General features: G+C 48.1%; 1 protein-coding gene across 1 annotated transcript; it reads left to right on the forward strand.

Annotated features, from left to right (window-relative positions):
• The first annotated feature begins 384 nt into the window (after nucleotides 1-384).
• On the forward strand, nucleotides 385-20,237 carry PEF1 (penta-EF-hand domain containing 1). The gene is made up of 5 exons (XM_036744652.1): nucleotides 385-863; nucleotides 10,213-10,513; nucleotides 16,516-16,671; nucleotides 17,446-17,589; nucleotides 19,252-20,237. The coding sequence occupies exons 1-5, from the start codon at nucleotides 840-842 to the stop codon at nucleotides 19,479-19,481; spliced, it is 855 nt and encodes a 284-aa protein (XP_036600547.1). The 5' UTR covers nucleotides 385-839; the 3' UTR covers nucleotides 19,482-20,237.
• Nucleotides 20,238-26,797: the final 6,560 nt, after the last annotated feature.

Genomic DNA, 26,797 nt, shown 5'->3' on the forward strand with positions numbered 1-26,797 from the left:
AGATGGAAATGACAAAACAGCTCCAGTAGCTTTGCCAAGAAAACCCCAAATGAGGTCAGGAAAAGTCGGATATGACTAACAACAACAAAAGGTGAGAAATGAGGAGGGCCTGAAGGATGAGTGGCAGGGGGAGCAGAGAGGAGGCGAATCAAGGCTGGTTAGAGCAGAAACAATGGGAAGTGTGAAGTGAGGGAATTACCCGATATTTATTTTGTATATGCTTGGACGAATGAATAAATGCATGAATGAACGAATGAATGAATGAATGCATGAAGGCATAAGTGAATGAATGAACGAATGGGAGCACTCGTGCTATCAGCCTCAGAACGTCCTTTACAGCTTCGGCATCCCCAGCTTCGCTCTCTAGGGTTCCCTGGCGCCTGCACCCCCGACCTGCAGGGGGCGCTGCTAGCTAGACAACCTCCCAGGTCCGCCCCTCCGAGGACGGTCCGTCAGGATGTGACGTTAAAGGAAGACGGCAAGTGAGGCCCAGATACTTCGTCTGCCTGAGTCAGTATGGCTGCTGCGGCCTCTGTTTCTCTAGTGAACCAGGACCTATCCGGAGAGCCCGAGGTGCCTCTTTGAAGTGGAGGAGAAAAGGGCACCAGGGCCTGAAGGCCGACGCGGCGGCCTTAACAGCCGAATATAGGCGGAAGGGGCGGTGCCCACTGAAGCTAAGCTCCCGGGGGGTGGTGGTGGGAATTGAGCCTCGCCTTGTTACGACCGCAGATCCCCTCCAATCAGCGGCCGAGTTCTCCTCCCACCTTCCTCTCGCGAGAACGTGCAGGCCGTGTCTGTAGAGGGGAAGTCCCTCCTCGCGCCGTAACGTCACAGACGCCATGGCTAGCTACCCGTACGGGCAGGTGAGTGACTGAGGGAGCGTTGAACCGATCTGGGGACTGCGTGGGAGGGGTCGGGTCGCACCTCGGCTCAGGGCTCTGTCCTGGACCGGTGCCAGTTAGGGGCAGAGGCTGCGAAGCCGGAGGCCTCTCGGCGGCAGCCGTGCCTCACCTGGTGCCTCCGCTGAGGGCGGCTCCCGTCCGAGCCTCCCACGCCCCCCACCCCGGGGTCCCGAGCGGACGAGGCACGAAGGGGAGCTCCCGCGCCTGCCTCGGTGTCCCCGTCTGTACCGTGATAGGATGTCCGAGGCCTCTGGTCGTGCCGACACCCTGGCTTCCAGGGCCCGGCCAGCTCAGGCATTCTGTGTTCTCATGTTTCTCCTTTTTCTGACATTATATGTTCTAAGGACCCTCCCCACTCTGGTATTCTGAATTCCTTTTCTTATCATTTTTATTTAATATTTTAGTTTTCAACATTGATTTCCACAAGATTTTGACTTACAAATTCTCTCCCCATTTCTACCCTCCACCCCATCTCCAAGATATATTCTGATGCTTCGTTCCCGAGTCAGCCCTCCCCTCTTTCACCCAACTCCCCCCCACCCCCTTTCCCCTTACTTTCTTGTAAGGCAGGATAGATTTCTATGCCCCGTTCCCTGTGTATCTTGTTTCCCAGCTGTATGCAAAAACAACTTTTTTTTTTGAACATCTGCTTTTAAAACTTTGAGCTCCAAATTCTCTCCCCTCTTCCCTCCCCACCCACCCTCCCAAGGAAGGTGAGCAATTCTGCATAGGCCACACGTGTATCATTACGTAAAACCCTTCCACAACTCATGTTGTGAAAGACTGACTATTATTTCCCTCCACCCTGTTCTATCCCTCTTTATCCAATTTTCTCCCTTGACCCTGTCCCTTTTCAAAAGTGTTTGTTTTTGGTTACCTCCTCCCCCTTCCCCCCCCCCTCCTATCATCCCCCTTTTTTTAATCCAATTCCCCTTACTTTCTTGTGGAGTAAGATACCCAATTGAGTGTGTATGTTATTTCTTCCTCAAGTTGAATCCAATGAGAGTAAGATTGGCTCATTCGCTCTCACCTGTCCCCTCTTCCCTTCCAACAGAACTTTGGTATGTTGAATTCTAAAGCCCTTTGAGCTGCCCCCCCCCCCCCAATTCTATGTTCCAGGTGCCTTCCCGTTTCTGACATGTCTTGTTCTAAAGACCCTCCCAGCTCAGACATTCTGTGTTCTAAGGACCCTCTCCCCTCTGATATTTTGGGTTCTAAGGCCCTTCCCCCCTCTGACATTCTGTGTTCTAGGTGCCTTCTCATCTCTGACAGGTCTTGTTCTAAGGGCTCTCCTTGCTCTAACATTATCTGTTCTAAGGTCCTTCCCCCTTCTGACATTATATGTTCTAAGAGCCCTCCCAGCTCAGGCATTCTGTGTTCTAAGATTCCTCCCCCTTCTGACATTATATGTTCTAAGGACCCTCCCCCCTCCGATATTTTTGGTTCTAAGCCTCTTTCCCCCTCTGACATTCTGTGTTCTGGGCACCTTCCCAGTTCTGACATGTCCTGTTTTAAGTCAGGGATAGGGAACCTGTGGGCCTGGAGGCCACATGTGGCCTTCTAGGTCCTTGGGTGCAACCTTTTGATTGAGTCCAAGTTTCACAGAACAAATCCTTTTATTAAGGGGATTTGTTCTGCAAAGTCTGGATTCAGTCAAAGGGCTGCACTTGAGGATCTAGAAGGCCATGTGTGACCTTGAGTCCTCAGGATCTCCACCCCTGTTAGAGATTATTTAGTCCTTCTCTCTCACTTTACTGAAGAAGAAATTGAGATCTGGAAACATTAAGGGGCTTGTCCAAGTGAGTTAGTAGCAGAGCCAAGACTGGAACTTCTGATGACCCTCCAGGCCAAGACGAGGCTCTTTCAACTAATGATAGCCATTCATGTTTATTTGGAATTGTGTTTTCTTCACAGTAGACTTATGAGGTAGGTGATGGTGATGATGATGATGATAAAATAACAAAAATAGTAATAATACCTGACACAAAGTTCTCTTAAAAGTTTTTACTCCCATAATTTCTCTTGGTCTTCACATAGCTTTGTGAGTAGGTTTATCACTGTGTTTGTATTTTTATTATTATATGTTATAATAATTTATATTATTATTAAACGTCTGTATCTTTTATGCATTTAAAAACATCAGGAGGCTTCATTTGTCTGCTAAAGGGGTCCATGACACAAAAGAGATTAAGAACCCTGGATTTCATCCAAACTCCTTCGTTTATTGATAAGGCAACTGAGACCTCCAAGGGGGAAAGCACCCTCAGCCACAGAGCTGTCAAGTAGTAAAGCTGAACTTCAGGTCCAGCAGCGTTCCTCATCCATCGCAAGGCACCAAGCCCCTTGTATCATCCTCTAACCTGGCTTGCTGTCCCTTTCCCTAGTTTATCTTGGTAAGATGAAAAGCAGGGGGTAAGAACAGCTCCTGCCCATGAAGAACTTCAGTCTAGTGAAGACAGGATGTCAACTCAAGAAACAGCCAGAGAACAGGACCTTGTGTAACTTAGTGCTTACCTGGAGACGAACCCAATGCATTGTCATCCATCCTCTAAGCCAGCCCTTCAAAACTCCCCTGTTTCTGTGGAGGTCCTGCTGAACCTACCCAGCTTCATAACCTCAGTCTTCCTTTTTCTTCCTCCCTCCTAGTCCTCAGGGCTGATCATTTGTCAGGTCATTAGGCCTCCACACCTCTCACATCCATTGCCTTTCCCGTCACATCTGCTGCCCAAGTTCAGGCCCCCATGGCCTCTCATCTGGACTGTTCTAATAGCATTCAGGCCAAAATTCCAGTCTCTGTCCAATCCATTCTTTACACCACTACCAATATCAAGATAATCTTTCTTTTTACCATATCATTCCCTTGCTCAAATACCTTCAATAGGTCCCTGTTACCTCCAGAATTAAATAGAGTCCCCTTTGCTCAAAGCTCCATTGCTTTCCATCATTATCTCCTACTGTTCCCCACCGCAGACGGCTCCTAGCAAGATTGAACTAAAGCTATTCCCAGAGCTCGTTCTCCAGTCTCTATGCATTTAAACAAGATGTGCCATTATAGGAATGCGCTCTTCACCTTTGCCGCTAAGGCTGCACTCCGGTGTCCCCTCTTCCATGAATCTTTCTTTGCTTCCCCCAATTAGTCACATTTTCTCCTGCCTTAATTTTTCTTATTATAGTTAGCTTTTATATTGTGCTTTAAAGTTTGCAAAGCGCTTTACACACAAGCTGTCCGTTGGTCCCCACAACAACCCTGTGAGGTAGATGCTGTTATGATCCCCATTTTATAGTCAGGGAAACTGAGACAGGCAGAGGTGAAACGACTTGGCCAAGGTCACATGGCTGGTGCTTGCCTAAGGCCTCCAGAGCCAGCCTCTCTCCAGCTGTCTTATACGCTGTGTGTGTGTGTGATGGGGGTGCTTCCTCCCCATTTTCCCACCCCACACACACTGCAGGGTATCCTAAATAGGTGTTGAATTGCCCAGGGTGGGAAGTTGAAGGAGATTGTTTTATTCTTTACATTCTACAAATGATAAGTTCCTAACATTAAGTGCTTGCTGTATGTCATGACCCAAATCATGAACAAAACCAAGGACAGGTCCTGTCTCCAAGGGGCTTTCTTTTCACTGGGGGAGGCATGTTTGGGAATTGGTCCATCCAAGATAGGAGATGACCAGAGAAGAAGCAGCTGGGACTCTGCCCATGAGGCAGAGAGTATCCCAGGCCTCAGGAGCAGAAGTGTAGATACAGGATGTGGACATGGGGGTGGCCCCAGGCAAGGCAGAGATGACAAACAAGGACAAAGGCCAAACTCAGTTCACTCTCTTTTCAGGAGTTTATATTTTCTGTGCCCAGACCAAGGCCTAGTGGCAGGGTGGCCCTTTGACTGAATCCAAAGTTCACAGAACAGATCCCCTTAATAGAAGGATTTTTGTTAAACTTGGACTCAATCAAGAGGCCACACCCAAGGACCTAGAAGGCCACATGTGGCCTCGAGGCCGCAGTTCCTCACTCCTGGCCTAGCCTCTATGTGTCATTGGAGCAGCCTGTTGCAGTAGAAATAACTAGGGGTTAAGACTCAGAATCCCAGGGTTGGACAGGTCCTTCAAGGCTATCCAGTCCTCCTGACCAGACAAGGATCCCACATGGAATAAATGCAGTGGTGAAGTGGTAAGTGGGGTTCCTCTGGAAGATATGCTGAAGGAGACCTCTGCTGCCTCTACAGAGCTAAATTAGAAGCCACGGGAGGGAGATTTGGGTCTCTCACTCGTTTCCATCCATCGTTCCTAGTTCAGTCTTCTGGGACCTAATAAACAAGTTAAATGTCTTTTTCACATGAGATTTAGTGTCAGGAGCCCTGAGCTTGAGACTCCTGCTTCGGACAGATGTTTCACACACGTACATAAGTTAACATCTCAGAGCCTCAGTTTCCTTACCTGTAAAAATGGCAATGATGTTACTTGCTTCACGTGGTGGTTTTGAGGGGTTGTTTCAACAATTCGGTTAGCAGTGGGGGTGAAAGACCAACACAAGCCCAACAACAAGCACACTACCAGCACGCTGCAAAAGCCCAGGTTCTTTTGATCTGCTTTACTAAGGAAAACAACGTTAAGGGGTTAACAAGCTTACTTTAATTCAGCATACAAATACCATTCACTTAGTTCAGGGGAAAAATCCAGCACCCTGAACTTCAGAGCAACATACAAACAAATTACAAACATTGACAGACAGACCAAATATAATTCATAGTTACCAACATCTGAGTTCAGCCCAGGAGCTCATAACAAGGGCTGGCCCAGATTCACGCTCGCCACCACGGCTATGGATAAAAGCTCTGAAAAAGAGAAAGCCAACCCCTGGTTTTATATCTTTTTCAGGGTCAAGGGTGAGTCACACATGCGACTCACCCACGTGGCCTAAAATCGTCACAAAGAGGTGACTTAAACCCACGAGGTCTAAAAGCCTCTGACATCCCAAACATGTCACTCAAACCCATGTAAACTAGGCCCTCCCCTGAGGCAAGAAGGTCACCAAGGATTCCCAATCTAATCAAGGAAACAAAGGCCAAACTCTTCAAGGGCACTTGGTTGAACTGAGTGCTAAGAGCCCATTGTGATTGCCAACATAGGAGTGTACTTTGTAAGCCCTGAAGTGCTGTAGAAAGGTGAATTTTTATTGTTATTCAGGAGTGGCAGAATCATTTTAGCTGGTTTTAAGTGTGGAGGAGAGTGGACGGGCATTGGTGCAAGACGGGCTTGTGAGTTGGCACCCTGGCCAGAGGATGCTTCAGTCCTCTATCTACTGTTAAACCCCATCACAGCAGAACTTAAGTTCTTAAGCTGTCTGAAATGAGATATGTTTGATTTGGGCAGATTTGAATTCACCCTTTTCTTCCTCTTCTCTCCATCTGCCCATGTCCACCATGCTTGGGTATTTCAAGTCTTCCTTGTTCCATAAGATGTAGTAGAATTAGCTCCTGGATGTGGAGTCAGGAGACCAGAACTAGCTGTGTGACCAGAGGTAAGGCCCTTCACCTCTCTGAGTATCTGTTTCCTCGTCTGTCAAATGGGCATCGTAAGTAATACTTCCCACCCCACCACTCCTTGTGACATGGGGCGTACCACTGTGCATGGAATTTCAGTTCCCTCGTAAGAAGGGCTGTAAGAAGCCTTACACAGGTATATAGGTCAAGGCGGGGTGGGGGTGGTTGTTGTGCAGGTATGAGCATTATTAGGAAATTCCCTGAATTACCCTCAGAGCTCAAAGCACTTATTGTCTGTACCCTCATTATGGCACTGGATTATGATTGATTTAGGACGTGATTATTTATCAGCCTCTGTTATTGTCTGGGTGTAGCCTCCATTTGCCTGTGGTCTCTGGCCACTGTCCGGCCTCCATAGAGCAGGGCCTACTGCTTGGAGGCCATGTGTGGCTTGGTAAAGGTCACTTTATGAATAGTTATTTGATTGAATTACTGCAAATTACTTATGACCCCAGTTATACAGTGTGACTGTTCCTTGTGGGTAACCATGCTGGAGTGAGTTTCTGCACAAGATGAATACTCTGAAAGGATCAGGAGAGTAGTGATATATTGACAACAGTGGTGCAGCCCAAGGGACAAAAGAAATTATTTTCCCCTGTTTTCTCCCTGACCCCACATCCTCCAAACCTCCTGGGAAGCCACACTCCAATGTTGTTTCACACCTCGCTAAGTCTTGTTCCTGCCCTCCCTAGCCCTTCCTCCCAAGGGGAACACAGTGGGACTCTGGAGAATTCCAACCTGTTCCTGCATACTCCTGGTAACTTTCCACTGACCTGGCGCTGTGGACCTGAAAAGCAGGGCAGATGTTGGAACGCCAGTAGTAGGGGAATCCCTTCTGGCTTGGAGGTGAAGGGAGGTGTATGGTGTGGGAAAAGATCAGAGGCTCATGAAGGTCCTCTAGTCCAAACCCCTCCGTTTGAGGGTCCAGAGAATCTGTGGCTCACCACAAGGTCACCCTAGGGCTCTCTTTGCTGCGTGGCACTGCCTTACCACCATTGTACCTCAGTAATAGTAACATCCCCCACTTGTGTAATGAATTAAGGCCTAAAAGTTTTGATTATTCTTATTTTACAGAGGAGAAGAATGAGGTTCAGGGATGTAAAGTGATTTGCTCATTGCCACACAGTCAGTTTCCAGGGTGGAATTTGACCCTGAGTGTCCTGATCCCAAGGCCAACATGCTGTCTTGTCTAGAGTAGAATAGATTCTTCCCGGGCCCTGTCTCAGCAAGGGAGGACCCCAGGTCATGGGCGGGGAGCAACCATAATAATTTAGTGGTTGCTGGTTTCTGGATTCCCAGCCTGAATTTTTTAGAAGTCACATGCTGGTGATTTAGGGAGCCCTGCCTTTTCCTTCACCCGTTTAATTGCTCTTTTTAACTCTTTAGTACAGTTGACCATAACTATATCGTCCCCATCTTACAGATGAGGGAACTGCGGTTGAGAGAGGTTAGGTGACTTGCTGGGGTTAATGTAGCTAACAAGTCTGACATAGCATTCAAACCCAGGTGGTCCTGACGCCTGTTACGTGAGGCAAGATTTGAGCACCTATCTCCTGGCTCTTATGTGCAGTACTCTGTGCCGTAATGTCGTACTTTCTCCTTGAGGAGTATTGTGCCTGTTTTATAGGTAAAATAAATTGAGCCTCAGAGAGGCCTGATTTTCCCATAACCAGGACTACATCCCAGTTGTGGTGATTCCAAACTGAAAATTTTTCATACTCTGCCCCGTAGCTTCCTTATGTAAAATTGGTCTCTTCCTTAGTTCCTAGAAGGGGGTGCTGTACACAGAAGGTGCTTAATAGATGTTTGAATTAAGTACACTAAATGCAAAAGTACAATCCAAGTGCTGTGAGAGATTTAATTCAATTCAGCAGCCATTTGTCAGTGGTTTACTACGAGATGACAATCCCACTCTCGAGGAGATTTGAATAAGTAGGGGAGGAATCATTTCCTGCCCCAGAGCCTTAGTGTATGAGGTATATAGCCTGTTAGCAATCAGCTTGAGAGCCAAGGACAGTTTTACACATTAATTAGCGTTTGTGTGTTTAAGATACAGCAAAGTAAAGATTTAGTTGTTGTACCCAGAGGATGGAATTTAGCTAAACTTAAGGGTGTGTGCCCCAATTTCAGCTGGCACGGGGCCCTGACTCTTCATAACCTTTGTTCCTGGACTTTCTTTTCAGTTGAATGCTTCCTGGTTTATTCCCTGGCCCTGAGCTCTTGTGCATTGAACTATGGTTGTGGTTGGACTCAGCCCCCAGAAAGCAGAAGAAGGCAGGTGTATATGCACCCTTACTTATACCAGCTTTGACATCCTCAGTGGGAAAGATCCATTCATTGCATTCATTCAGGCAGCTAGCCTGTGCGGGGCCCACTTCTCAGTGTTCTCAGTGAGTTTATAATCTAAAAGTGAAAGAAAGTATACAAACAGAAGTGCAGTAAGTATGGAGGATCTGGGGAAAGGGCCAGGAGGAACTTGAAGAGAAAGAGCTGACTTTGATTTGGTGGAGTCAGGAAAGGCTTCCTGGAAGAGCTGGTACCTGAGTCAGGCGCTGAAGGATACCTTGCTTTGATCACTGGCTCTGACTCTGGTCATGGGCAAGTCCCACAACCTCCCAAACCTCAGCTTCATCCTTCTGAAAAGGAGAATAGTACTACACTACGTCTTTCACAGGGTGTTCGTGAGGAAAGTGCTCTGAAGGCCTTAAGCTCAATACAAATGGAATTCGCCTCTCTTCCCCAAGATGGTTCAGCTGGCACGTGGTACAGTCAGAACAGAAGCCTTCCCCTTTGTAGGGCTGTGGGTTTTGCATGGCACAGCACTGAGTGTTTCCTTAAGAATAACAGAATCCTGGAATCTCAGAATTGGAAGGTATTTCAGAGACCACCTACTCTGATCTGTTCCTACTTAGAATCCTTTCTACAGCATGTCCCCAAAGTAGGCATCCAGCCTTCCCTCAAAGATGCCAGGTGATGGAGAACCTCCCCTCCTGGGGGGCAGGCATTCTTAACCTTCTTTGTGAACTAGATCCCATTGGCAAAGCCTGTGGACCCCTTTTAAATGCATAAAATGAAACACATAGGATTACAAAGAAAGTCAATTATATTGAAATAGTTATAAATTTTTTTTTCCTTAAACCAAGTTCATGAACCTAGGTCAAGAACTCTTGCTTTGGAGATAGCCTCTTGTTTCACTTTGAGATTGTCTTGATTGTCAAGTTTTCCTTACATCCAGCCTAAATCTGCCCTTTTGCAGCTCCTACACGTTGCTTTTGTTCTGTGCTTGGGGCCAGGAAGAACAAATCATGTACCCCGCCCATATGGCAGTTATTGTATCTCCCGTGAATCTTCTCTTTCCCAAGTTGAATATCACCAGTTTCTTCAACAGATGCTCATGTTTCCTATTCTCCAGTTTTCTTACCAATTTGGTGCCTGCTCTTCTGGGTATTCTGTAGCTTGTCAGTGCCCTTCCTAAAATGTGGCACCCTGACCATTTATTTACTCATTGATCCCGAATTCAGTAAATGACAAAAGAGGTTGCTGCCTCCTGCAGGTGTTACTGATCACTGAGCTCCAGGGAGCAACCTAGAAAGAGCCCTGGCCTCAGCTTGCTTGTCACAGCCTCTAGTGATCCCTCTAGGATCACTCCAGTGCTTGTTCTGCCTTCTGTAAAGACCAGGGGTTGCTGGGAAGTCCCTTGAACAGGTGTGAGGGGGCTTCTTCCCAAATTTGTGTCACTGTTCTTACTCTTGATATCTTTCTTCCTTTCCACAGGGCTACCCAGGAGCTGCCGGGCAGGCCCCAGGAGCCCCACCAGGCAGTTATTACCCAGGACATCCCCAGTATGGAGGGGGCCTACCCCCCGGTGGGGGTTATGGAGGCCCAGCTCCTGGAGGCCCTTATAGACCACCATCTGGTGGTGGAGCCTATGGACATCCCAGCCCTGGGGGGCTCCCTTCATCAGCTCCTGGAGGACCCTATGGAGGCTCTGCTCCCGGAGGTCCCTATGGCCAGCCTGCTACAAATCCCTATAATACCCCTCAGCCAGGACCTTATGGGCAAGGCCCAGCAGCAGGTGAGTGGAAACAGCTAACTTCTGTGTCTTGACTCTTTAAGTTAGTTCACCTGTATCTTCTCCTGCCCTGAATCCCTGGTCCCTTTATCCTGTTGTTGCTCACATTTTACCAAGCCCCAGCCCTGGATTACCCCACCACTCCTCTCTGCTCCTGCTCATGTGCTGCAGAATGCCACTGGAGGAAGTGACTCAGCTGTGCCCCCTGGGGCCACTACCCATTTAGGGGATCTGATTTCAACTGAGCTCTCACTGCTGTGTGGCAATCTTTGTATTTTCCCTTATTGACTATCGTACTTCCAGGCTTTCTTTTTTTCCTCAAACTCTCTATACCCTCTTCTGTTCCTCAGAACCTCTTTATATTCTCCGTTCTCTCTTCCTTTGTTCCATCTCTGACACAAAAATAGCCCTTTGTCACCTGCTCCTACCTCCCACCTTCAGTCTCCTCTTATAACTGGCTTCTTCCCAGGTCTGCCCCATTCTAACAAACCTCCACCTTGGTTGACTCCAACATTTCCTTAAGTTGTCCAGTAGCTCGCTTTGTACAGTCAGCCTCCTGAGAAAAGTTGTTTATGTTCATTGGCTTCTTTTACATGCCCAGCACCTAGTAGGGGCTAAATAAATGCTTGTTATTTGATCTGCCAGTCATTTGCTATCAGGCATCTCTTAAGTGCTAAAGCCTTCTCTCAGGCCTCACCCTACTTGACCTTTCTACAATTTTTGACACTGTTAACTACCCCTGCCCTCTTGTCTTAGATGCTCTCCTGCCTTGGCTTTTATGGCATCGTTCCCCTTGGTTCTCCTCCTAACATTACTTTGAAGAGTCCTCTCTTTCTGTCTCTTGCTGAATCATCATCCACAGCCTCCCTTCTAAACATATGTGTGTCCCCCAAGATCCTGTCCTCATCCCTGTTTTCTCTCAGGGTGATTTCATCTTCTTGGCAGGGTGTGGGAACGGATGTTGTGTTGCAGAGGAATTTGGTTATCTGCAGGTAGATGATTTCTGTACCCATAGGTCCAGCCTTATTCTTTCTCCTAAATTCCAGTTGTGCATCATCAGCTGCCTGCTAGCCATCTTCCCCAATGCCCCATCGGTATCTCAAGTTCAGTGCATCCAAAATGGAATTAATTATTATCTTCTCTAGAAACCTTCCCTCCTCTAGATTCCTCTTGTTCTGTTGAGGCTCCCACTTTGTCCCAGTCCCCAGGTTCATGGCTTTAGACCCATATTAAACTGAATTGGAGGCCTTTTAGTATTGCTTCCATTGACATCATTGCGATCACACTTATTGTTCTCTTGGTCCTGCTTTCTTTACTCTGCATCAGTTCATGTAAGTCTTCTGTTTCTCTGAATTCCTCATACACATCACTTCTTAACATACAATAATATAACATTATATCCTTATATCACACTTTGGCCATTTTCCAATTAATTTCCAGTTTTTTGTGCTTCTATAAATATTTTGATATATCTAGCTTGCTTTTCTTCTAATTGGATCTCTTCAGGATCTTCCCAGTGGTGAGATTGCTGGGCACAAGGGTGTCGTTTAGTCACATTACTCACTAATTCCAAATTGTCTTCTAGAACAGTTGGCCCAGTCCACCCACAGCTCTACCATCCCAGTATTATTAGTCTGCCTGTTTTCCTAGAGCCCCTCCAACATGGGCTGTTTCCACATTTTTTCATTCTTTGTTGATGGAAATTGAGAAAGAAACCTTAGAGATGTTTTCACTTTGCACATTATTAGTGTTTTGGAGCATTTTAAATATGTTTGTTAATGGTTTGCATTTCTTCTTTTGAAAACTTTTGCGGACTTACCAGACCCAGGTGTCTTGTTCCTGGCCTGGCCACCATGGATGCAGCAGTGGTTGCTGCTCACTCGAATTCAAAGGATTGGCAGGAATTTAATATTAGGCACTGTCTTCCTGCTCCACTCAGGCAACCTACTCACTCAAGAGGCTGGGATAAATGAGAAGAAGGATATTTTGAAGAATGCCCCCTGATTTGTTGATGGACCCCAAGCATCATTCCCAATTTGGCCCTGTAAATACTGATCTTGCATTTTTGTGCTTGGTTGTTGATAGGCTTTATGATGCACTTGAAGCTGCTGGCTTGAGAAAGCATCTCTTCAGTGCTCCTGGATAAAACAGCTGGTTCCGTGACCACTCACATGACCCCCTTCTTTTACAGAAAGTCAACAGGAAGTCTTTCATTCAGCTCTATTCAGTGAGCGTTCATCTGTGAGACTGTCTATGATGACAGCCTCTGTAGAGTTGCCTGGGTTTCATTTTGAAGGTGGCCACCCTCCCAGGCAATACAGGTCGTGAAGAGATTTAAGGCCTTTCTGGGCTCCATTGAAAAACAGAATCTAGTGTCTTAGACCAACCTTTTAATCTCTCCATTCACTATGGATTGGCTCGGAAAGGGTGAGCATTCCCAACTGTAGGTGAGTGATCTGATCTGTACAGTCACTGGAACTGACTTTAAGCCCCAGCTTGCAGAGTTAAGCCAACAGATTAAGAAGGTTGATCCCTTGACCTGGCTAATAACAAGCCACACTGTAGCTAGTTGCCTTGATCCAGTGTATGGATAGAATATTAGTGACTCTAGCAGTGGCTAGAGAGATTGTGGTATTTAGCCATTATGAATGATGTAAGGCAAAGGTGTCAAAACTACAACCTGTGGACTTGCAGCAGTCTGGAGTATTGCCTAAACCAAATGAAAATGGAATTGGGAAATATTTAACAAATGCAAATACAGTAAAACATAGATAATGTCACATTTTAAAACTAAGTCAGTATGCAGCCTGCAGGGATCTTTATGTACAGATTAGTGACCTCTTTCTATTTGAGTTTGACACCGCCGATGTAAGGAATTCTGTGGGTTCCATGTTCCCATTTAGAACGCAGTCCGCCACAGTGCAGCAGCAGCAGCTAAGCTGAGCCCATGGAATTACCCAAACTTGGGTAGTAGCAACAAATTACTGATCAAAGAGGTCTCTTATGTGGTCTTGCTTTCAGATGCCTGAGGGGCTTAGAAGGGCAGCTGTTATGATTGCCATGTTAACATCAGCCTTACTTTGTTAGATCCACAGAGGGGGCCAGAGAGCAGGAGACATGCCCAAATAGGTCACCGAAATCCTGCAGATATTGGAATCACAGGTTATTAGTGGCTCATCACCTAGAGAAAAAAAATCCTTTTGACCTCTTATATATTAGGAAATGCCTCTTAGTGTTGTACATTCGTATCCGTTCTATATGTATATTTTCTCAGAGATATTTGATGCCGGGATTTTTTACCTAATCAACATCTCATTTTGGTTGTAATGATTTTGTGCAAAAACTTTTTAATATTATAGTATTGAACTTTTCTGTTTTGCCTTTTATAATCTTATCTCTTGTTTCACTCTGAATTCCTCCCCAGCTGTGGTTGTGAAAGGCTCCTGCTTCCAGTTGTCCCTGTTTTTATTTATTGTGTGGCCTTTTATGGCTAGGTCATTTATCCATTTGGAGCTGATTATGGCATATGATATAGGATGCTGATCTGCCAGCCTGCTTCCAGCCATCACAGCAATTCCTGTCACGTAGAGAGTCCTCCCCTCTTGATTTGTTGAACATTAGGCTACTTTCTTTATGTTCGTTTGTTTCTAAGCTTTGCTTGCCTAGTTTGTTTTACTTTTGTGCTTTCCAACCAGTACCAAAAGTTTGATGGTGGCTGTTTTCTAAGATTGTTTGCGGTTTGGTGATGTAGACTTCTTTTGTTCTTATCTTTTCATTACTTTCCTTGAAATTCTTGACCTTTTACTCCAAATGAATTTTGCCATTGTCTTTTCCAGTTCTGTAAAGTAACCCCTTGTTGATTAACATGTGAGCAGCTTGGTCCCTGACCCTCCAGAACTTTAGTCTGAGTCTTAGTTCTTACATCCCCACTCTGGGGAGAATCAGCCCTGCCTGGTCTTGTTTCCTAGGGCTGTGTCATGGGAGCAAAGGGCATGATCAAAAACAGGGGGTGATAGAGAGCAAGACTAGCCTTGAACTTTGCTGGGGTAATTTGGAGACCCTTAAAGCCAAGAGAGATACAGCAAGGGGGCAGGCAGGGAGGAGAAGACAGAAAACAACCTTTGGGGGTGAGAGAGTGAAGAGAGAGGGGGATAGGTTGGGCACCGAAGGTGCTGTAAAAGGAGAGAAGCCTGTGAGACTGGAGGGAGAAGGACACATCCATCTAAAGAAGGCCTTTCAGACATCCCCGTCAGAGAGCTCACCTTGTGCCTCCCCTCTCCTAGCTTACATCAGTACTGCCATGGCCTGCCTCAGCCACAGACACCAATCAACAAGACCTGCAGTTTAGAGCTTATTCAGGCCCCTTCTTGAAGATCCGCACAGGAATGGTGTTGCTGGAAAAGCCAAAAAAAAACTTCTGAGTCTGTCTATGCACAGAGGCTACTCTCAGGAGAGAGGTGCAGACTCCCAGCAGCCTTGGGCTTGCTGAGCCAGTAGCTTTATCTTGCCGAAGCCCCAAAGCTCCCATCTGTTTGTTCTGAACTCATCCAGCATCAGACTGGATTTTATTTTTCCTCTTTTCTTCTCACTCTAAGCCTAGACGAAGCCTCCAGTGTAATTGGGGCCATTCATTCATCCCCAGTGTGGTCCTACCTGGGCATTTTGGCCTCAGTTTCTTTCTCTGTAAAGTGAGTGGACAGCATCATATAGTCTCTTAGTTTTATTGCAGACCTGACATTGTATATTATAAAGCCCCTCCCAGCTTTGACCTTCAGTGTTCTGAGGTCATTTTCAGCTCTGGTTGTGTTCTAAGATTCTTTCCATTCCTGCTAGTCAATCTATGATTCTTCAGGAGTAACCTCAAGTAGGCAGCTTCTGTTATGCAGACCATACACAGAATAGCAGTTTTCTCCCCTCTTTTTGTTGTTCACTCTGCCCCTCTCCTCACCCTCCAGTTTCCCTTCCCCCTACTTTTCCACTCTCCCCCCATAATTGGTATATTAAGGGGCTAGCTGAATTTTTCTTGGATCTCCTAGAACTCTTTAAGGAAATCTGATGTTTCCTCAGTTGAGTACGGATAGACAAACCTCCTTCCCATCTCTCCTCCATTTCTTAATTTGCGATCATTCAAATCTTCCCCTCCCCAGCCCCAATTGACATTCTCCTTCAGCATCTCATCATGGTGTGGTGGTAACCTTGACCTCTTGGAGACCAGTAGAGTGTGAACTCTGGAAGAGCCCGCCATACTGGAAAGCCCCCAAGTGTGGGCCCAGGGATGGAATCTGTGTCCTGGAGCCCGGCCTAGCTGAGTGTCCAGAGGAAATAAGGAAGTTTTTCAGCCACAACAACTAATGAAATTTCCTACTAGGGCATAAGAGGTGTTTAGGGCTGTATATGTGGAAGGGAGTACCCATTCCAGTGGAATCATTGTTCTGCAAGTGATACGTCATACACAGACTGATCCTTAGTGAATAAAAATCCAAAATAAATGGCATCATTGAACTTTTAATTTTTATCACAATGTAATGTCGACCTAACATTATATTTTCGTTGACTCATGCTTTCAAATCTATAAACCCAATTTCTCTTTAAAAGAAGACAGACTTATATTTTCACCCTCTTCTCTTTAAGATGTGAGCCTTCCTCCCCGACCTTCCTCCTCACTCCTCATTTAAATGCCACTCAGCTTTTGGGAAGGTTGGTGACCTTCCCAAGAGGTCAGACCTCACTCCATGTCTAGTGCTGTTTTAACTATACCACATCCCGGTGGATTAGCACACATTTATTAAGCTTTACTCTATGCCAGTCCCTGTGGTTGGTATTAGAGATATAAAAAGGGAAACAGTCCCTACTCTCAAGTTGCTTTTACTCTGTTGGTATGTAGTCTTTTTCCTCCAAAGCAGGAAGAGACACATTACTCTTTAAAACTCAGCCCTGCATTGCCTGGCCCTAGGGATTGGAATCAGAGACTTGACTCAGGTTCTACAATCTGTTTGTTCTCCCAGGCAACATTCCTCCTGGTGTAGACCCTGAAGCATACTCCTGGTTCCAGACAGTGGATTCAGATCACAGTGGCTACATCTCTGTGAAGGAGCTCAAGCAGGCCTTGGTCAACTCCAATTGGTCCACATTCAATGATGAAACCTGCCTCATGATGATAAGTGAGTCCCACCCCTTTCCCCCATTCTGCTCTTTCTCTTTCTGCTCCCTGAAGGGCAAACTGATGAAATCCCTCACTAATATGAGGACTCTGTGGCAGGGAGGAAGTTGGGAGAGAGGCAGCTGTCTTCAGCCTGAAAAACTGGCCGGTCCTTTGTCCAGCTCCCCAGAGGTAGCTAACTTGGTGAGAAACAGCTGTGTCTGGGGGATGGAGATCTGATATTGGAGCCAGGAAGGAGTGTAGGGTTTGAGTGGTCCCAACGTGGCTCTCTTGACTGACTGCTCTGTAAAACGTGGGGCCTCCTTATTCCAGGAGCTGAGTTGAGTAGAAGGGACATTGAGGTCAGAGATTCAGGTAAGAGACCTTAGTCTGAATTCGAGATCAGAGGGGACCCACGACCTTTTGTGTGACCCTAGGAAAGTCACTTCTCCTTTCTGAGGCTCTGCTCCTGTGTTCCTCCCTCCAAGAGAGGCTCTGAGGTTGAAAAGAGATGACTTGGGTAAAGTGATACAGACATGTCAACTCTTACTATTCTGGAAACCTTAGCAAGTTAGTGGTAGAAATAGAGGTACCTGGGAAACTGCCCAGAGAACCTAGAGCCAGGAGGTGTGAGTCCATCTTCTAGCTCTGCCTCCATCTTTGCCCTTTCCCATGTTGAGAGTTGTCTTCCCTACAGTGGATACCTGGAAAGTTCCCAGCGCTTACCAGACCAGGTGCCTGGAGCCCTTGGTTTTCAGTGGTCACAGCCTCTTTGGCCCCAATCCCTCCCTTTCAGACATGTTTGACAAGACCAAAACAGGCCGGATTGACCTCTTTGGCTTCTCTGCCTTGTGGACCTTCATCCAACAGTGGAAGAACCTCTTCCAGCAATATGACCGGGACCACTCAGGCTCCATCAGCTACAATGAGCTGCAGCAAGGTGAGCTGGCCCCTAAGGCCTGTCCCCACCCCTCCCTTCCAGGGGGTCAAAAGGTCACTTTGGCCTATCCTCCAGGCCTCGTGCCCCGTGACCCCTTGGGACCTGCCGTGTTCCCACCTTGACTGCGACAACATTTGGGGTGCAAGCCTAGCATTTGAGAATGTTGCCAGGGCTCGGCTAGGAGAAAAAAGTACTAGCTCCCCTGGCCCTTGTTGGGTGGTTTAGCCTAAGACCCAAGGAGTTGGGAGCAGGTCCAGTCAAAGCGAGGGCAAGGTCTCATGTGACACTGCCCCATCAAGAACGAAGATTGGGGGAGATATTTGCCCTTCCCTGCCCCACCCCACCCCAGTTTTTCCCATAGAGACATGGTCACAAGGGGCAGAGACTGCAGACTTACCTCATGATGTTAATGCAGCAAAGAGGGAAATGGTCTTGGGGTTATTTACTGCATTAATTTGTTGAGAATTGGATGGCAAGCTCTTGGTCACCTGTGAAGGGAATCCCGGGTAATGAATGCTGTACTACCTCCATATAGTCACTGATTTCAGCCCCCAATAAGTAACCTGATCGGCAGGCTTGAGTTTCCTTTCTCTCTACCCATTGGTCAGGAAAACAAGTCGGGACCTAAGTAGCTGATAAATTGGATGAAGGAGCGTTATCTGCAAGCCCTGGAATAACCAATTATATAGCTGGTGTCCCTTGGATCAGGGCTGAGGGGGCCTGGTGAAGTTTGGAAAAAGCTCCTTTGACCTACGGCCACTCCCCAGAATGGTAGTGACCTTCAGGGGTTAGTGTCTCCCCCAGCTTCACCCTTCACTGGGTGAGGATGATGTCTGAGGACAGTTCAGTTCAGGTCAACACCGTGGGCCCCATGTGCCCAGTTCTGTGTGCTAGGTGGTGTGTGGGATGTTAGAGGAGGACTGCAGGATTTAGAGTTGGAAACCATCTGACCTTCCTCATTTTACAGGTGAGGAAACTGAGACCCAGAGAAGTGACTCACTCCTGGTTGCTCAGTAAATTATTACCTAGGGGTGGATTGCAGCCCTACATCTCGGATTCCAAACCTAGTGCTCTTGCTGCTGTACCACAGATCCCGTCGTGAAAGACAAGATCCTTAACGGCAGGGAGCTTGCAGTCTTGTTGGGCACCTCGCTCCCTGTGGCTGAGCCTCAGTTTCCCTGTTTAAATTGAGAAATTGGCCTTTTGTCTGTCTAGTGAGCCTCTCAGTAACAGCCCAGCTCCTGCTCAGGGGGTTTGTGGTGTCATCCTGCCCTCATCAGGTGTCATGGGAGTTGGGAAAGCAGGTAGGCCTGGAATGGGAGGGTGGGCCTCTCGAAGGAGGTAGAGATAGTAGAGATAACACTGAACTTGGAGTCCCAGCTCCCTGCCACTTAGTACCTTTGTGACTTGCAACTCTTTCCCTCCTCTGCCTTGTTTTCCCCTTCTGTGGAATGAGGTGGTTGAACTTCGTGATCTCTTTGTTCCCTTCAAGCAAAAGAGATCCTGTGATTGGCAGGACACAACCCCTGGTCTGATTGGATCGGTCAAGTTCTGGGGTCTCCCCTCAAGTTGTGTCCTGCCCATGAGTGAGCCCTTGCTGGTCCAAGCTTCCACATGATTAAGTGCTTCTGGCTCAGCTTGGATGTTTGTCCTTCTTTCCAGCTCTGTCTCAGATGGGCTACAACCTGAGCCCTCAGTTTACTCAGCTCCTGCTCTCCCGGTACTGCCCTCGTTCTGCCAACCCTGCCATGCAGCTGGACCGCTTCATCCAGGTGTGCACCCAGTTGCAGGTGCTGACCGAGGCCTTCCGGGAGAAGGACACAAGCATGCAGGGCAGTGTCCGGCTCAGCTTTGAGGAGTTCCTCATCATGACAGCCTCACGGATGTTGTGACCTCAACACAATGCGTGAGTTCTCCTTAGGGACAGAGCCGGAGGGGATGCCTAGCTTTGGAGATCCAGGGACCTTGAAGAACCTTCCCTGCCCCCCTACACTGGAAACAGTGAAGGGGGTTTCTTCCCTGTCCTCTCCCTTCTCTCACCACTGCCCCCAAAAGAAAGTAGAGCTCCCCTTTCTTTGAGTGGTAACATTCCTAGGAAGGAGTCTTAGCACCTGATTGTGACTGCCATGCTGCGGACGTGGGAGGAGTGAGCACCCCTATAGACCCCAGGGCAGCATGGGGACCTGATCCCTCAGGCAGCACAACAGTGAGCATCCTCATCAGTGGGCAGCCTCCATTCGCCTCCAGGCCTGGGAGATGTGAGGCTCAGCCCTTCGGCTCAAGATTTCAAGTGACCCGGTCAGCCCAGGCCTTCGTATCCAGGCAAGTCTTGTGGCCTTTCCTGATGGCTTACGTCAGCGCTAGCTCATCTCTTACCACCGTATATATTCTCTTCACCTCCTTTTGTGTCATTTTATATTAGACAGACTTGGGTTTCTGAAGATGAAACAGAGACCAGGACAGGGCAGGGCAGGGCGATTCCCATTGAACCCCCTGTTGCTTGAGTGTCTGGGGGCAGGCGCTCTCCAGCCCACCCCGTGTCGCCTGCTGTTGCCAATGCATCTCTATGTTGTTTTCAATCTGTAGGGGCCAAAAGTCTAGCACATCCATAAGCTTCAATAAAGGGGTGCTACCTCACTAGCGCATCATCTCTCTCGTCCTCATTTTGTTACCCCACCAGCAGCAGCACGTAGACAGGGGTTCTCTGACCGTTCAAGGAAAAGGAGCTGATGGGTGTGGCCCACTCAGAAGGGAGAGGAACAGGCCATCGGCTTGGGACTCCACTGGGCCATATGGTCTCTGCAGCTTCCCTGTAAGTGGTCTGTCCCCCAGCTCTGAGCACGGTGCCTTGCGAAGAGTGGAAGCTTCAGACAGCTAGATGTTGCTGGATTGACCATGTTCCCTCCTGCTCTGGGCAGTTCTTTGTCAGGATGTTTTCCTAACATTGAACTTGACCAGACTCCTTGGAAGTATAAAACATCACGTCAGCATCTGTACTTTGTTGTTGAAGGAACCTCTCGTTATCATTTTACCTTACGCTGAACTGAAATCTGCTTCCCTGTAACCTCTTCCTCCCTTCCCCCTTGTTCTGATTCTGCTGTCTGGCGCCAGGCTGAACAAGCTTAATCCCCCTTCCACGTGATGGCCCCTCACATACTTGGACATCAATCACATCCCTGAAACCTTTTTCCAGACCCAGCGGCACAGTTGGATAGAGGCCCCCGCTGATGAAGCCAAGAACATGGGCTTGCTCCCTGCACAGGTTTGTTCCCTTCTCTTGCCCAGCCAAGTTCACAGCTTCTGCCCTGTGTCCCTAGAGAAATAGTGGCTAGCCCAGGGCTGGCCACCTTACACTGGACACAGCTCCACAGGGCCATGGTAGTTGAGGGCATCCTCGGACATAGACAGTGACCAGTCTTTTGGACTGGGCCTGTTCAAACCCGTTTCCTGCTGCTTGGGATTTGTGCTTTCTAATAAGCCACAGTCATGTTGGGAGTCTGGCTCCCCTGGAAGAAGGTCGTCATGGGTAAGAAAGCAACATCCAGATTGTTCTGCTCAATTCCAGAGGGCAAAACTAGCACTGGCTGATGAGGGGGCTATTACTGACACAGATTTCAACTCAGATGTGAGGGAAAATGTCCTAAGTATCATCCAAAATTGTAGGGGGCTGTCTCACCCGTTAGCTCTGGCAAAACGTGGCCCAGTGGAGAGTGCTGGACCTGGAGTCAGGAAGACCCAAGTTCAAATCCAGCCTCACCCTAGTTGTGTGACTCTGGAGAAGTCACTTAACCTCTCACTGTCTTGGTTTCCTCAACTGGAAAAATAGGATAACACCACCTACCTCCCAGTGTTGTTATGGGGATCAAATGAGATCATATTTGTAAAGCACCTGGCATAGAGCCTGGAATGCAGTAAGCTTGTTTTCCTGCCCACTCTGTGTCACTGGACCTATTGGAGTAGGGGCTCTGAAACCACTTGGAGGAGCTATGGCAGCAACTCCGAGGCCCCTCCTGACTGATCCTGTGCCTGGCGAGCTGGGCAGCACCTTGGGAGTGAGCAGTGACGCCTCAGCAGTGGATGTGACTGTCCTCATTAAGGCAGCCACAACCGAGCAGAAGCAGTGAGGTCAGACGGAAATGCTGCAGTCCCATTAATAAAGTTGAGCAGACGTAGTGGTCAGGGCTAGAGCATCTTCTTCAGCCAGATGTCCAACGTTCCCCTTGGTAGAGCTCAGCTCCAGAGAGGGCTGTGTAAGGGGGCGTGCTAGACTTTCTCATAACCCACCCAGTAGACATCAGGAGTCTGGCTGGGCCCGGCAAGGAGGCCTTATTGTGGATGGGTGGATTACCCCACTGCTGGCCAGTCTGTGCCTGCCAGGGGAAAAGCTGCCTGGCCAGGTATGTACGTGGTCACTAGAGGTGCCAGCCAGGTCACTTTTCTGGAGGCTATTTCCCCAGCTCATAGACACAGTAGCCAACCATATGGCTTGGCTGTCAGAGCTGGCAGGTGTAGACAAGGCAGTGGCCAGTTTGGATGATGGGCTGCCAGGAGCTAGGCCTGAGCCAAGGCCACGATTTCTGTCCTGCCCCTAACCCCCTGTCCCCTGCTGGCCTGCCTTGCTGCAGCCATCCCTGCCCACAGCCTGAGCCATTCAGAGCTCAAGCAGCTTAGGGCAAAGGGAACATTCTGTGCCATCTGTGTATTGTATTAGCTACAACCAGCTTTTAATTAAAATAGCAATAGGCTGGGGGCCAATACCTCAGACAGTGGGGAGGCAGCATAGGCTTTAACTCTTGGGCAACTGATGTTATCCCAAGGTAGGAATGGGATTTGGTGCCACCTCAGTCAGTGTGGGGTGGTACAAGAACACCTGGTGAAGACACCTCGAAGGATTTCCAAGGGAGCCTTTCCACCCATGGTCTCACCTGTTAGGGTAGCTGAGCCATAGGGGAGAAGCTGCCTGGCCCGGAGCCCAGAAATGCCGCTGTGGCAGCCCTCCTGCAGGGAGCTGCAGGCCTCCAGCCATAACCAGGCAACACATTTAAGAGCCCTGTACAGTTCCAGGTACAGAGACAAAAAGGAAGGGCCTTGACTTCAGGGGACTTGCATTCAAAATAACATGTATACGTGTAAATAGATGCAAAGCAAACACTAGGTGGTGATGGGGGAGGCACCAGCTGGGTACCACAGTGGATAGAGCACTGGGCCTGGCATCAGGAAGACCTGAGTTCACATCCAGCCTCAGGTACTTGGTAGCTGTGTGACCCTGGGCAACCTGCCTCAATTTCCGCCTTTGTAAATGGGGATAATTATAGCACCATTCCCACAGAGGATCAAATGACTAATATATGTAAAGTGTTTAGCATATTTGCCTGGTGTATAGTAGGCATAATACAAATGATAGCTTTTGTTATGGTAGCAATGGGAGATAAGGAGAGGTGTGTGAATGGAGCTTTACAGAAGACTAGGGATGGGGTTAAGGAAGGCCAGAATAGCCCTGTGTCTGGTCTGTAGCCTGAGTCCTGGAGGATCCAAGATGAACGGTGGAACTCCATGAGGCCAACAGACCCTCTGGAACTGGCCTTGGGGAAGGGAGACCAGGTCCCTTCTGGATGCCAGTGACCACCATGTGCTTGGAGCCTGGGTTTGGGCAGCATCTTCAGAAGGCTGGGGAGACATGTCATTCCCTGAGCTGGCTGGGCCCTGTGTTCTGTGGGAAGCTGCCAGGACCTAAGGCGGAGAGATAGAGAAAGCAGCATCCTTTGTTCGCAGAACTTGCCCTTAGACAAAACACGCCCACAGATGGGCACAAACATCCAGGGAGTTAACCCAATGGGAAGAACCTCTTGCCTATGACCCCACAGTTGCTGCAAACAAGGCGTGGGAGGATAGGCAGAGGGAAAAGCTTGTGGAAGACAACTTTGGGGTGAAGTCCCAGCATTGGAGGAGGAGACAGCTCCCCAGAGCTCCCACCCACCGCAGCTTTCTTTGCGGGCAATAACCTAATGCAACAAGCGTATGCCCAGTATTGTCAAAGTTCCTGGGAGTACAAAGACAAAAATTAAAAGCAATATCTGCCTTCAAAGAGTTTACGTTCTACCAGAGGAAAACAAAATGCAGAATTAACAGAGAAATGGGGGGAAAGGGGAATAAGAACTGCACCTACTCTGGAAAGTGAACCTCAGTGAAGGAAGCTTCATTCATCACACATTTGTTAAGCATCTGCTGTATTCCAGACACCGAGCTGGACAAAATGATCCCTGGGCTGACACTCTATGAGGGAATTAGGTCATTTAAACAGTTAACTATAACTTGAGACAGGTAAGGACACTAGCAGAGGGGTCAGGAAAGGGGACCCCAGCCACAAATTCTCCCCATTCCCCAAAGTCTTCACCCCTTTCATAGGATGATTGTAGGCTGGGACCTCTAAGGAGAGATCACATACTCCTACTCCAGGACTAAATTGATGTCAGGGTCCCCCAGACCCAGAAAGACCTTGACACCCTTTGCCCTGGGCCCGGGGGGGATTCTGATTCACACTGAGCTGATGGCCTCCTTGGTGTGATGTCCACCACAGAGAAAGTGCCAGCCCCAGAAGATGTGCCTGCTCTGAAGGAAGTACCCAGCTTCATTTCAGATGAAGGGTAGGGTGTCCTTGACTAGCTCAGCTTTGGGCAGATTTCCTCCATGATCACACCCCGAGGCCACCATACTATACCATGCTCATGAAGAAGAGCAGTAGTAGTTGGTGAACCTGCAGTTCTGGGCAATGAAAGTGAGCTGGACTGATGGGCACAGGCACCCTCTGCCCTGCAGGCCTCTTCTCAAGTATCCCTGCCAGGGTAGAGTACAGCAGGGGCTCAGAAAATCCAGAATTAGATAATCCTGTCCTGCACAAAATCCTGGGAGCCTGTGATAATCCCAACAGATAATCCTCTAAACATAATCCAAAATATCTGATAATCCAAAAATCCTTTCTCTGTGGCTCTGAGAGGCATTATGTGATTCCCTTACCACAGGTATCCCTTCTTGCTTCAGTGGGGTAGAGAGAGAACTCAGGGCAATGGGGCAGGGAGGAGAGGAAAAGACGTGGAAGCATCTAGGATCTGGAAGGCCGCCAGACCAGGCCAGACTTGCTGCTGCCCACAGGCAAACGCCTGGCTAGAGTTTGAATCCAAGAGAACAGGTCATGAAACAGAGACCACAGAGAAGAGTCAGAGCTCCGACTCTGCCCTGGAGGAGTCTGCATGGAAGGGGCAGGAGGGGTCGAGCCAGATCGAGAAGAAGAGGGATCAGAACCCCAACGATGGATGGGGAATGCGATTACATTGCTAGGAACTGGAGTTCAGTGACAGTCCCCGAAGGAGGCTAGGCATCCTGCCCTGCCCCCAACCTTGATATTATTGCCCTCCTCCCCATTCCTGGGCCATCTCACTGGACCCTGGCCCAGGCCGAGCTAAGAGCGTGGGAAGAGGGGAAGTCTGCTAGGATTGACTCTGCTCAGTTCAGCTCCCAGACAGATCCTCCCCCTGGGACAGGGATAGAGAGTCCTGGTGTGTGTGTGATTGGAGCTGGGTCTGAATCTCTGTGTGCAAACGTGCATGTAAGTTTCTGCATGTTTCTATATACATTTTATTGTATAGACATGTGCATGCAGGTCTCCAGTGGGACTGTTTCCATGTATACATAATCATCAGTCCACAAGCGTTTATTGTTTGTTATGCTCTAGGTACTAGGATACAACAACACAGCCCCTGCTCCTCACCCCCACCCCCATTAGCTCACATTCTACCAAGGGAGTCAACCTGCGTAATGTATTTATAAGCAGGTACACGGTATGTACAAATTTAATACAAGTTAGTTGGGGAGGGCAGCACTAGCAGCCAGGGGATCAGGCAAAGGCTTCAGGGAGAAAGAAGGTGGCATTTGAACTGAGTTATGAAGGAAGCTAGGGATTCCAACAGATAGAGGGAAGGAGGGAGTGTCTTCTGGGCATGGGGGATGTGTGTACAAGTCTGTGTCTTTGTGTATATAAGTATGTATCTGTATATGGACATGTCTATGACAGTATACCCACGTCTGTACATATAGGTTTGTACGTGGGACTGCTCCATGTGGGCATGTTTGTGTGTTTCTGTCATGCCTCTGTGTGCTAGTCTTCTGCCCTTTGTGGCTAAGCTCCTGGAAAAGGCCGTAAGTGACTACTTCTCTCTTCTCATTCTATTCTTAACCCCTCACAATCTAGTTTTCAACTTCCATCATTCCACTGACACTGCTCTCTCCAAAGTTACTAATGACCTCTTAGCGGCCAAGTCCAATGGCTTTTTCTCAATCCTTATTTCTCCCTGACTTTTCTGCAGCCTTTGATACTGTTGATCACTCTCTCCTCCATGATACTCTCTTCTCTCTAAGTTTTAGGGACATCACCGTTGTTTCTTGGTTCTCCTCTTACCTACCTGACCACTCCTTTTCTGGATCCTCCTCTAGGTCACACCCTCTAACCACAGGTGTCCTTCAGGGCACTCTCTGTTCTGGGCCCTCAGTCTCTTCTTCTGTAACTATTTAACTTAGTGATTTCATCAGTACCCATGGATCTAATTACCATCTCTATGCTGATGACTCTTAAATCTGCCCATTCTGCCCTCAATCGCTCATTAATTTATAGAATTATTAGTTGTGACTAAGAAAACGGGACCACAAGAGGGTCCCTTCTGGGTCCAGTGAGGGGCAAGGACACCTAGTTCCTGGATACTGATCAGGAAAGACCAGGATGGCAGCAAGCAGGGAGTAATGCTCCAATCACACTTTAATAAGGCACAGAGAGTACAAAAGTAAACAGCACAGAAAGTAAGGAAACAAATGGTGCAGAGGGTGCAGATACAGATGGCGGGAGGAGAGGAATGAGGTAGGAGAGGGTGGCAGTCAGCCTGGGTAGGAGAATGGGGAAGGGGAGCTACACAGAGAGTCATAACCTCCCATCAGAGTTGGGAGCCCTCAGGCGGCATGGACTGGAAGTAAGTGGGTGGAGGTTGCTGGAAAGGGAAGCAAGAGTTTGTAGTCGAATTTTTATAGGGTTTTGGTTGGAGACTAACTCTTACCCTGCCATCTTAGTCCTGACACATCCACATCATTTCAGAGTTAACAGCAACACCTTAGGGTTAGTTCGTTAGCAGAACATTTTCTGGCATTCTGTTGGTCTTGCTGTGGA

Source organism: Trichosurus vulpecula, chromosome 2 (genome assembly GCF_011100635.1).
Source record: "Trichosurus vulpecula isolate mTriVul1 chromosome 2, mTriVul1.pri, whole genome shotgun sequence".
Taxonomy (NCBI): Eukaryota; Metazoa; Chordata; class Mammalia; order Diprotodontia; family Phalangeridae; genus Trichosurus; species Trichosurus vulpecula.

Coding starts and splice junctions, on each gene's coding strand:
- PEF1 (XM_036744652.1), top strand. CDS start 840: ATGGCTAGCTACCCGTACGGGCAG. Junction 10,514..16,515: donor TGGGCAAGGCCCAGCAGCAG/GTGAGTGGAAAC, acceptor TTGTTCTCCCAG/GCAACATTCCTCCTGGTGTA. Junction 17,590..19,251: donor CTACAATGAGCTGCAGCAAG/GTGAGCTGGCCC, acceptor CCTTCTTTCCAG/CTCTGTCTCAGATGGGCTAC.